At 41.5% G+C, this 12,922-nt stretch overlaps 1 protein-coding gene across 1 annotated transcript in view; it reads left to right on the top strand.

Annotated features, from left to right (window-relative positions):
* Window positions 1-12,922, top strand: part of ptprsb (protein tyrosine phosphatase receptor type Sb) — a 178,753-nt gene that overhangs the window by 77,716 nt on the left and 88,115 nt on the right. The window contains exon 5 of the mRNA XM_080439207.1: window positions 553-663. Coding sequence (XP_080295333.1) covers window positions 553-663 — 111 coding nt within the window. The remainder of the gene's footprint in view (window positions 1-552; window positions 664-12,922) is intronic.

Below are 12,922 nucleotides of genomic sequence, written 5' to 3'. Positions count from 1 at the left end.
TAATATCCAGTCACTTTCAAATTAGAGCACCGCAGAGGACGCGTGTGTGTGTGTGTGTGTGTGTGTGTGTGTGTGTGTGTGTGTGTGTGTGTGTGTGTGTGTGTGTGTTTCCAGCTGACGCTCGTTGAGGCTCGTTAATGTTATACGCATCAAGGCAATTATGCTTCTGCACTGTCAAATAAGATTAGTACGACTCATTCAAATAACGTGAACACAGCTTCTGAACCATTCTTTAGCACCATGGTCGCTGAACTAAATATTGGACCCCGTTCGTCACAAGCCACACAATCTTCCCCCCAAGATACTGAAATATTTCAGAGAGACAAATCAGGAGAAAATCTACTTTATTATCGACCTTTTTCTCTGTCCAAGCAACACACTCTCGCGGGATCTAGCAACCAGTAGACATCGGACATTTGCGAGATCAGACGGCGGCGCCCACTTTGTAGGATTTGTGTATCATTGCGCCTCTAGTGGCTCCAATCGGGATGGCGCGTACCTTTAATAATTAAATATCTTTGGTTTTATTCTCTCTCTCTCTCTCTCTCTCAGGAGCCTTGCAGATCGAGAACAGTGAGGAGACGGACCAAGGGAAGTATGAGTGTGTGGCCACTAACTCTAAAGGTGTGCGCTACTCTTCCCCGGCCAACCTGTATGTGCGAGGTAGGACATGACCCCAGGATGCCCCCCCCCTCTCACACACACACACACACACACACACACACACACACACACACACACACACACACACACACACACACACACACACACACACACACACACACACACACACACACACACACACACACACACACATTCAAACCACTACAACCGCTAAAGCTGGTCTATTTACTGAAGATGCATCGGTAGTTTTCCAAACACAAGCTGTGAATACTAACCCATTCACTGTCTATGATAAATATGTATGTCTATGTTGATCCTATTCTGCTCCCCCACCCTGAACAACACCCCCCACCCTTCATTAAACCTGGGTGTCAGACCGATGTGCAAACATGTTGGAACACACCTTGGTTTAACTGCATGGAATCTTCATTGAAGCTATTATTCTAAACAGACTGTGAGCTAGAAGCAGATGAAGAGGGATAGCGGCAGAACAGTCGAGACAAATTACAATGTTGGGGGGAAAACAAAGGCTGCACTTCCGCGTAGATAACTGGTTTCTGAAGGAAGGCGCTCGTAATGCTGGAAAGAAAATGCCTCCATCTTCTTGGCTGTAAAGGTGGGATTTAGTTTTTAGTTTTTGTCGATTCCCCAATGAAAAAAATGCAAATACATAAATAATAATAATAATAATAATAATAACAGTAGTAATAGTAATAGTAATGACAATAATAATAATAATAACCATTGATTATGTTAGCATTACTACTGAGTTTCAGCACAAATGTACTATCTTTACTCTTTGATATGGGATCTTTAAATGATTAACCGTGAACACGAAAAAAGAAAGGAACTCACACTATCCGTTCAGGACAGGAGTGGGCAACTTTGATGATGGACACACTCACTACAAAGGGCCACATTGCATATACTGTCTCTCCATATTTCGCCATTCTATGTCACAGAAAAGTAACAAAAATAGCCGATCTACAAGCTCAAAACGCGTCGCGCTGCGACACGTTTTGAGATTGTAGATCTGCTATTTTTGCTATTTTTGAATTGGAATACAGATTTTTTTCTTCTATTTTTTTATTGGAATCCTGAAAAGTTACATTTTTATTTAAATTTCAAATGCATTTAGTTATACTTATGTTAACTTTATGAACTTAATACAAATACATTGGACCAAAAAAAGACAATAGATTGTCTAAGCTACTAATATAGACTGACGTAATTAAATCAATCATGTTGTAATATATAATATAATATATAATAATATTGTAATATATAATATATCAGTATTCTGATATTAACCTGTGGGCCGCATTAAGTGAAGGTGGGGGCCGGTTTAGGACAAATTCACTGGAAAAGGATGAATTCTAGTAATAATAATAATAATAATACATTTTATTTGTATTGCACTTTACATTTGAAACAAACCTCAAAGTGCTAAAAAATTTAAGTAATGTTACACACACTGGTGTTTCTGCCACAGCCTCGGTGCCGACTGCACCACTAATAGGTCTGACAGCTGAACCAGTCTACTTGGTCCAGAGCCACGGGGAAGATATTAACATTAACTAACTTTATCCTGTTGGGATTTATCAACGTATGTATCAAATATCCAATGTTGCTGGCTGCGCACGAAATCTTTAATATTAGCAGCAAAACAAGTGGGCAATACAAGGCCTTGTTTTTCCCCCCATAACATGGGGGGAAAAACAAAAACAATTTTAAGTATGAACACTGCAAGTTTCACTTTCATTTGTAAGGCCTTGTCATTTGAAATAAACTACAAACTTAGCTCTGAAACCGCAGCTTGATGAAGACACAGCTAGGAGACCACACGGCAGTGGAAAACATTTCCTCCAGACGGATGACTGTTTGCTTTTAATTGGACGCCGTTCACCTTTAGTAAACTCTGTGTGTGTAATGAGACGGCTGGCTTTGTTCGCCGTGTCGAAGTACCGACAGCGCCGCATTGGGGGTATAGGCAACCTTATAGGCGCACGGGTGCTAACATTGCCACAGGGGAGGTTGAATTAACACGTTTTGAGAACAACTGCTATAAATAATATACCTTTTATTGAAAGGATAAACTCCCTTGAGATGTATCACCTTGTTTTCGAGGGGGTCCTTATCACAAATATACAAAGAGTACAGTAAACCGAACAAAACAACAAATACATCCGCGCAGACACAGACGAAAGACAAAAATACGAAAGAAAACAAAAGCTCTCCTCTAATTGGCCGCTCCCACCCCACATAATCACCCACAAAATGGCAAACTTCACGCTTTTACGTATACCCCCGTAAAGCTGCAATATATGATCACAATATAGGCCATAGAACCAGCTATCTATACAGAAGTGTAGGCTTTTGTTGTCATGGGAACTATAGGCCTAGTATACTGACCAATAAAAGTGGTAATGAATCGTGAGTTTTCTTCTTCCATGTATTTGCAATGATTCCATCGTTATTATTATTGGACGAGTCTGCTCCCTCTTTATCTCCTTCTAGCCTATCTGGTCCTTTGGAACTGGAGTCTCACCCACGTTATGGTTGGAAGACCCAGATCTATGTTCTAAGTTCCAACTTCTGACAGTCTTTTATATTAAATGAGAACATAGGTGTGCGTGTGTCTGTGTCTGTGTGCGTGCGTGCGTGTGTGTGTTTGTGTGTGCGCGCACACGTGTGTGTTAATTGGTGTTTAATTGGTGTGTTTAATTGGTCCTCACTAATGCTCATTATTAGATGGCATAGTCTCTGTCGACTCACTCTGTGTCTCAGAGGAGAGCTGTGGACAGTTCAGAAACCTGCCTACCAGTGACATCATCGATGGGGAATCCAAGCTAATAGAAACTACAGCCTTTTATCGTCCTGGAAAGTTAGCGCATGCTGAAATAGAATCCAATGTATTTGCATTGATACAAATGTTAAGTTTGAAATCGTGTTTTGAAATGGCCAAACCTGCCCATACCGACGATGTCACTGATATAGGTAGGCATGTTTCTGAACTGTCCACAGCCCTCCTTTAAAGGACGACTTCACCACTTTTCAACATATCTTCATATAATAGGTCCTCACTAATGCTCATGATAAAATGATTTAAAAAAATTCTACTTGGTCTGTGTCTCATAGGAGGGCTGTGGACAGTCCAGAAACCCGTCTACCAGTGACATCATCGTTAGGCAGGATTTTTTTTCTCCAAAAATATTTAAAAAAAATTATTCAGATTTGTATTAAGGCGAGAACAATGGGATCTATTATTGCATTGCAACTTTCCAGGAATACAAAGCCTGCAGTTTCTATTAGCTTGGATTCCCCATCGATGATGTCACTGGTAGACGGGTTTCTGAACTGTCTACAGCCCTCCTCTGAGACACAGACTGATTCGATAAAAATTGTACCATTTTATCATCATGAGCATTAGTGAGGACCTATTATATGAAGATATGTTGAAAAGTGGTGAAGTCGTCCTTTAAGACACAAAAAGTCATTTTATAATGAGCATTAGTGACGACCAATATGTGAAGGTTGAAAATAGGTGAAACACCTGAACGTATGCCACGTGTGTGCGTGCGTGCGTGCGTGCGTGTGTGTGTGTGTGTGCGTGCGTGTGTGTGTGTGTGTGTGCGTGCATGTATCTGTGTCTGTGCGTGTGCGTGTGTCAGAGGCGGACACGTGTCCACGCGCGGCGCAGAGCGTGTGGCTTTGCTCTGGCCGTTTTTATTCTCTCTGTGTCTCCCCCGTTCTCTCTCTTTCTCTCTCTTCCTCTCTCTCTCTATATCTCTCTATGTCTCTCTCTCTCTCTCTCTCTCCCCCTCACGTCATTGTGTTCCGCATCAATCCCCTTCCATCCCTCAGAGCTACGAGAAGGTTGGTGTGCTCTATCTTTCCTTTAGTTACGCCTTGATTTTGGTCTTTGGTTTTTTACATGAAAAACAACAAAACAAAAACAAAAGCCCTGATTCATTGAAAACTATATAAATAAAACAATATTACCAAGAATATATTTGAATTTAAAGCAGATCCAGATGGATCTTTGTGGGGTTTTTATGAGGATGGGTTTAACTCTTTAAGACCTGAGAACGCATCTGTGTGTTATTTTTAGATTTCGTTGGGCTATTCAAAAATAGCAGATCTACAAGCTCATAGCGCGGCACCGAGTGCCGCGCTATGAGCTTGTAGATCTGCTATTTTTGAAAAATCGTGAAAAATGTTGTGCAAATCTTTGAATATATATATATTTAAAGCGAGCATTTCTAGCTAAAATGTTATTGCTTCTGGGGATTCTACAAATGTCTTCTAAATCAGTTTAAAACAGTTTTCTGAAACACTTATGTTGCTATAATATTAATGTCAGTGTCAAGGAGCCCCACAACGATATGTATTTGGCTGCGGACCCCCATCTAAAAAAAAAAATTCCAGGGACCCCCAGAAGCAAAGATTTGAGTAAAAAAACAATTGCTTTATAGATATATATTCAAAGATTTGCACAAAAAAAACACGATAAAAAAAAAATAGCAGATCTACAAGCTCATAGCGCGGCACTCGGTGCCGCGCTATGAGCTTGTAGATCTGCTATTTTTGAATAGCCAAAAGTATAAAATATGGATAAAGTGGTTACACAGATGCGTCCCCCGGTCTTAAAGGGTTAAGGTAAAGCTATATAGCGGGGGTGGTGGTGGTGGGTATGCGTGCGTCTTGGCAGCAGAGTGCATGGACTGCATTGTGAGTCCTTGCGTTGCGTGCAGCAGAGTCCTTGCTCCTTGCCTTCACTCCCCCGATCAACATTTTATGCATGGACGATCTGGTTGTCATGGAGACCCAGGAATTGGAAAGACTTGTTAAAAAAAAAGAAAGAAGAAGAGGCGATGTTTGCATGGAGGGAGAAGGAGAGAGTGAGAAGAAGAAGAGAGGGAGAGAGAGAGAAAGAGAGAGCCTACCTGCATGCATGCGTTGACTGTCTGTCTGTCTGTCTGTCTGTCTGTCTGTCTGTCTGTCTGACACCCATGCATGGCATGCTGTTGTGTTTGAATGGTTATTGTTGAATAAGGTCCTTCACTTGTCACATGTTTTACTGTCTTGTGTGCACCGTCCTGACATGTCATGTCACACCGTGGCCTCTAGTAGTGCTGTGCATCATGTGTGTGTATGTACGGTATGGTATAGCATTGTGGCTGAATATTGTCTACATGTGCTCTGCTGCAAAATGTCTTCATGTGCCCCCGGTTCATTCCATTTAGAAAGAAATGACAATAAATAAATAAAAATATGCTTCATCTGTTTAGTGGATGAAAGGTTTGCCTTTATTTAAAGCTGCAAATAGTTACACAGCTCAATTTATTACTTTTAATAACCAATAATTTTACATGCTGTTATGTTAAAGCTGCAACCCATAACTTTCATGTCCTACCAGACATTTGAACCCGGGTCCCCGAGTGCCAAAATTTCTACCACTGAGCTAATGCTAGAGAATGCCTGCTTTCTCACAGGATGAATACAATTTAGACTTTCAGACAGTAGTACCACTTGCCAACTAGTATAAGTTATAAATGTTCTCAATTGAAGAGCATGGAGACCAAATACAACCACCACAGTTGTACTAGTTATATTGTATTAACATAGTCTACCATACAAGATGGCTCAAAAATAATGTTTTATTCACTAAACATAAGTTATGGATTGCAGTTTTAATGTTTCTATTTAACCACTTGAACCCCAGAATCAATATTCTGGGGGGGGGGGGGGGGGGACATTAGCCAAAAATAGCAGATTTACAAGCCCATACTGTACTAAAGAGATTCGGTGTAGACAGGGAAAAAAGCTGTCCAAGTGCATTTGCAACTCAGGTAGATTTTCTCTTAGAACAGAGGGTTGAAGTGGTTAATTCTTTGTTGGTGTGACTGTGAAACACTCCCTGATATGCCTCTCTATTGACTAACTATTTGAAATTAAACATAATATCTATCTCCAGTTAGTATGAATCTATCTATCTCTAGCGTAGGGAGGACATTAATGAAGAACTCCCACATACTGTAGCTAACTGTGAAAACACTCTCCGATATGCCTCTCTATTTACTATCTATTTGAAACTAAACATATATCTATCTCCAGTTAGTATGAATCTATCTATCTTTAGCGTAGGGAGGACGTTAATGAGGAACTCCCACTCATACAGTTAGCGAACCGTGAACACACTCCCTGATATGCCTCCATTGACTAACATTAGAAATTAAGCACATCTCTCTCTCTCTCTCAGTATCTATCTTTAGCGTATAGCAGGGTAGGATATTAATGAAGAACTCCCCCTCACAGCCCAGCCCAGGCTACAGTATAGGTAATGAAAGCTGCGTCCTTGAGAGGCAGACAGGAATGGATAGCTCTGTGTAAATGTCAGGCCCGTCGGTCTCTCTAGCAGGTACAGCAGCCAGAGAGCTGTGATCCTCCTGTAATCCCCCCTGTCAGAGGAGCCAAGGTCTACCTCGCCTCGCCTGGCCCCGGCCCCCTACCGTACCGTACTGTATAGCCTGCAGCCTTCTTCCTGCAGACACCGTGTTGAAGCCTTCCCCGCAGACCTAACAGGACTAATGATACGGCCGCTAATAAAGAATGAAAGCCGCTCATAAAGTTTATAGGAGAGAGGTGAAGCGGTTTGGCGGCAAACTGGCTCGATTAAGTTTAAGCTTAGAGACGCGCGCCGCAACATAGGAGGGATTATCTGTCGTTATGAAGCCCTTCTCTGTCGTAAAGCGTTTTCGGCTCTGTATTTGACACATTCTTGAAGTTTTTTTTTTTTTGGGACCGGAACGGAGGTCTTTGTGACGAGGCAGCTTATTGGTGGCTTATGATGTGAGCTCTAGTATCAAGGTTACCAGGGGATCAACTCACAGTCTTTTTAAGTTCATATTATTGTAAAATAAGACAGTGGTTCTCAAACATTGTCATGTCTAGGGGACCCCCACATTGATTGTATTTGGCCACGGACCCCCATCTGAAAAGATTTTTGCCAAATTTGTGTTAAAAATGTTTAAATGTATAAAAAATTTCAAAAAGTTAAATGTTTAATGTGAAATATAGCCGGTTTAAAGTATGAGATCACAATGCAAAGCGACACATTGTGAGCTCATCGGCAATTTTTTATACAACATGGAACCCCCTTAAGGATCGTTGGGGGTCCCCAGACCCCACTTTGAGAACCACTGAGATAGGATGAGATAAGATAAACCATTTATGGATACCCAGAGGTACATCCATATAAGTGGGCCCTGAACCAGTTGAGAACCTACTGGAATTTTTAAAAAAAGGCCACTGATGTGTAAGGACGAATATACTTGAAAAATTGTCATACAGGGTGAAATGTTTTATTTGTGGCGGAAAATCGACCACTCGTTTCAGGTTTATTTTATATAATAATTATGCGTCGCTTCATCGACGCGTAAGATTCGCGTTCTGTGTGGAATGTGTGAAACAAACAATAGTTTACAATTGATGCAAATTAATTGTGGGAAATAAATAATAAAGTAACAGAAACAATATAATATATAGATATCTGCACAGGATCTCTGAAAGAGTGAAGGAGTGGAACAGACCAATACAATATAAATGTACAGTGAACAAATGAATGAATATACAGTACATGTATCATCCGTGATTTTATGAATGAATTATGTACAGTCTGTCAACAAACTGTCCCAATGTTCTGCATGCATGTGTGTGTGTGTGTGTGTGTGTGTGTGTGCGTGACGTGCCATACTTGACAGATCAGTGGTTCTCAAACATTTTCATGTCAAGGACCCCCATATTGATACGTAGGATACCATTTGAAAATATTTAGTGTCAGGGAGACCTGCATAAGAGTGTGTCAAGAGTTTTCAAGATTTTACAAACAATTACTCAAGCTCTCGAATTGCGGCACATCGCGAGCTTGTAGATCGCCTATTTGTTTTTGAATAGCCAACATATTAAATAGAGCTTAAGTGTGTGTTGTTGTTGTTTTGTTTTTTATTTGCTGGGGACCCCCTGGAACCCTCTATATTAAGACCCTTGGGGGTCCCCAGACTCCACTTTGAGAACCACTGTGATAGAGCATTTAAACGTGCCCAGGCTGTGGTTTTAGTGACGGCACTGAATGTGTGCGATGCTGCTCTGTAGATGTATGTACTGTATGTGTGTACTGTGTACAGATGTATGTACTATGTATGTATGTATGTATGTATGTACTGTGTACAGATGGGACATCTGACCATTTCAAGGGCCAGCCGTTGGCACTTCAGTGCCTTGTCATGGAGTTAAGGGGGCATTTGCCCAGGTGTGAAATGGGGTCATTTCACACACTTCAACGGTGGCAATTCAGTAGAGACAAAGAGGCAAATCAGGCACGACAATGGGGGGAGAAAAACATGACTTTACAGGGATAGATCAAGGGAAATGCGAGGTTGGCTCGCTGTCGCGTCCGTATGTACAAACGTGACGTTCCAAAGTTTCAGAGAGCCTGCTGCCATTGGCACTTCGGTGGAACATCAGTGGATTGTCTGAGCTTTGTCACAGACAAAGGGGGGGAGAATTTGAAAAGGATTTGAAATGGCCAGGTGTGAAATTGTGCCAGGTGTGAATTGGCCTCTTTTCACACCAGGCAAATCAGGCACGACAACAGGGAAAGGTCAGGAAAACTGAAGAGAAGTGTGAAGGGGGCGGATGTCATGTCTGTACAACATGTATGTGTTGTACGTATGTATGTATGTACAGTATGTATGTATGTACGAACACGTATGTACAGTAGGCCTATGTCTGTGTGCTGCATGGATGGATGCAGCCCATGACGTCTCCAGCATGTTGGGGGGGTCTTGTTTGAGCCCCAGGATGTCTCCAAGCATGTCAGAGGGTCTTGAGGAGATGCTTTTTGCCATAATCTGTTCTAACAAAGCTCTGGTTTCATTTTGTCTTCTTTAACTGTGTCTCTCTTTGTCTTCAATTTCTTCTGTCCAATTCTGGGTTATCTTTCGGCTTCTGCCCCCCCCTTACCCCCCACCCCACCCCTTTTTTTTTGGTTTTAATTCCTTGGTTATTTCCAAGTTTAAAATAAATTGTTCCTCCCATTTGCATTCTCTGTCAAATGACATCAAGTCTTATTTCTATTTGTTATAAATATAAGTCAAGTATATCATTTATATTTGTTGAAATTCTGACGCTCTCCTTGGAAAAAAACGGAAAAGACAGGAAAAAGCACGCTTGTACCCTTGTCCCAACTGTTTGTAGATCTTTTTATGATTAAGGAGCACTTCACCCATTTTCAACCTTATCACACACAATTTAACCCATTAAGACCTGGAACGCATCTGTGTCACTTTTTGATTTGAGCTAAAAAGCATTATTTCACACTTTGGCTATTTTTGAGAAATCGTGAAAATGTGTGCAAATCTTGGAATATATATTTTTTTAAAGCGAACATTTTTAACTCAAATCTTTGCTTCTGGGGGGTCCCTGGGGCTTCAGGTCTTAATGGGTTAAGTCTACTCACTCTGCGTCTCATTGGTGGGCTGCGGACAGTTCAGAAACCTGCCTACCAGTGACATCACCATCGATGGGGATGATTCAGCATGCTGAAATAGAAGATATTGTTCTTGCGGTAATAAGGAAAACCCTACCGTTGATGACAGGTTTCTGAACTGTCCACAGAACCTCCTCTGAGACAGAGTGAATAGACAGAACAGCGAGGAGCAATTATGCCATAATATATTAATTAATAGATGAGGCTGACAATGGTTGAAGTGGTCCTTTAAGGAGATGTGGTCCTTGGAAGATCCCAAATAACAGTGATGTCACTTGTTAAGGAATGGCGGTTTACGACGGCAATTTGATCGAGGATGTTTAGATTTTCTATTCATTTAGAGTTACTATTATTATTATTATTATTAGCAGGGTTGCCAGATCTGCTTATTATAATTTCCCGCAATATTTTATTTGAAAATAGCCGATCTACAAGCTCAGCTCGTATATCTGCTATTATCAAATAGCTGATGTATAATGTTAAAGTGCTCATGTGGCCCATAGTTGTTTCTTTTGGGCTGGTTCTCCTAGACCTGTTTGCTTGTTTCTCTCACGGAATCTGGCAACACTGATTATTAGTAGTATTAGTATTAGCATTATTAATTTATATTAATGATTAATTTACCCATGTATTATTATTTTTATTATTATTATTATTATTAATTTATACAAAGAAACCCCAGATTCATCATCCATTTGCCCATACTTGACTTTGTGAATGTTTTTTAATAACCAGTTTGTTGTGTCCATTCTAGACGGGCGTGGTGGTAGTGGGCGTGGCCTATAGTTGACTTGTGCTGTCTGTCCACTCTGCATTGTCTCCTGACCATCCTCTCTCTCTCTTTGTTAGAGCCCCGTTTGTGCTTGTGTCGCACGACGGCACCGCGCGCCCCCCCAAAATAGAGAACCGAAGTCTGACATCACTGCCGCTAGAGGCCGCTATATACCCCCTGGGTCACGTAGTCATTTGTTGCCATTGAAAATACCATAGGGCATCAAAAGCATCGTAGCATACTGTATAAGAACTGTGTTCTGAAAATTAACAACATCAGCACAGCGATTTTTATTCATATGGATATGAAGCTTCAACTGACGGTGAAAAAGTTAAAATGTATCCAAAGAGTGTTTTTTTTGGAAAACAATTGCTCGATGCGCAGATGACACTGTGGTATTTTCAATAGAAAAAAGATAATTCAGTAACCCAGGGGATAACGGGAGTGACGTCAGGACTTTGATACTCTAATAGCCGATTCATCTATTTTCGGCGTGCGGAAACGCCGTTCGACGTTTGCATAAATTAGTATCTGTGTCCTTTTACCTGTGCTCTTATGATCTTCTTATTATTTTTTGTCTTCTTCTTTTTCTTCTTCTTCTTCTGTTCCTTCCACATCCAATAAAAAAAAAAGTCTTTTGATCCTTTGGATTTATTTCGGGGTGCAGCAGCAGCAGCGAAAGTCTTCTGAAATGGGAGGAGCTCTGATTGTAGCCGTGTGTTTTTTTAAATAGATCCATGTATTTTTTCTTCTTCCTCGTTTCCTTTCTTTTTTCTCCTCCCCCCTTTCCCCCCCCCCTGCCCCCGCCCCTCTTCTACTAATCCTATCTCTCTCTCTCCGCCTCCCCTCTGTCTCTCTCTCCCTCCTTGCCTCCCCCCCCTCTCTCTCCCCCCTGTCTCTCTCTCTGTCTATCTCTCTCGCCTTCCTGTCCTGCATTCTATCCGCCATCCTGATGTGTAGGAGCGCCAGACACATGTACATAAGTTTAATTCACTTAATTAATCCTTTACTAATGAACATGCAACATACCAAGCCTCACGTTCCTCCTCCCCTCCCCCCCCCCCCCCCCCACTCTCACTCGCTCTCTCTCCGTATGTTTACCCTGTGCCTCTCTCTCTCTCTGTGTCTTTCTCATGATGTCTTGGTGTTTTCTTTGCTCGATGTCTACCCGATGATCACTCTGTTTACACCGCCCACCACACCCGCTAGACATTACACCACCCACCCCTCCTCTCACACCACACCCCACCCACCCAAAACCCAAAACCCAAAACCCCACCCAGTCTTTCTCCTCTCTCTCTCTACATTTCCGTCTCATTTGACTCCACACTGTCTCCAGTCCCTGACAACGTACCGTATGTAACAGTTACAGTATCTTGTTGTTGACAATGTGGCTTTTATGTCCTTTATAATGCCGCATTGCATTGTCATTGTCCGGAAGAGAAGCAGAGCACTTCTTCTTTTTTTCTCTCTCTCTCTCTCTATCTGTCTCTTTTTTTTCTGTCTGTCTGTCCCGTTGTCTGTCTGTCCCGTTGTCTGTCTGTCCCTCTGTCTGTCTGTCTGTCCCTTCTGTCTAGCTGGTACGTCTTAAGGCGATGTCGCACTTTTTGGCAGAACCTCGGCTCGTGGTTTCAATTCAAAATGTGTCCATCAATTTCTTCTGTAGCGGGAAATAGTGATTCCGTTCACTTTCGTTGTATGACTAAACGGAAATCAAAAGCGCACACCATTAAAATTAAGTTGCTTTTTTTTTCAGTTTAATTTTGTACATCGACAATTTGTTTGCGGTCTTTTACCAATGTGTGATTTTTGAGAGCTGTTTCGCCATATAATGAAAATGGAGTCGCAGAAAGAACAGATGAAGTTGATGGAAAATATTTTGACTTAATACATCATGTCCAGGTGGCCATACGAACCAAGATGCTGTCTAAGTTCAATGTCGCCTTAACACTCTATGTATTGTGTATCTGTTCTCT

This window comes from Gymnoscopelus braueri, assembly GCF_963280865.1.
Source record: "Gymnoscopelus braueri genome assembly, chromosome: 10".
In the NCBI taxonomy this organism is placed as follows: Eukaryota; Metazoa; Chordata; class Actinopteri; order Myctophiformes; family Myctophidae; genus Gymnoscopelus; species Gymnoscopelus braueri.
This window is presented reverse-complemented; position numbering and strand designations above follow the sequence as displayed.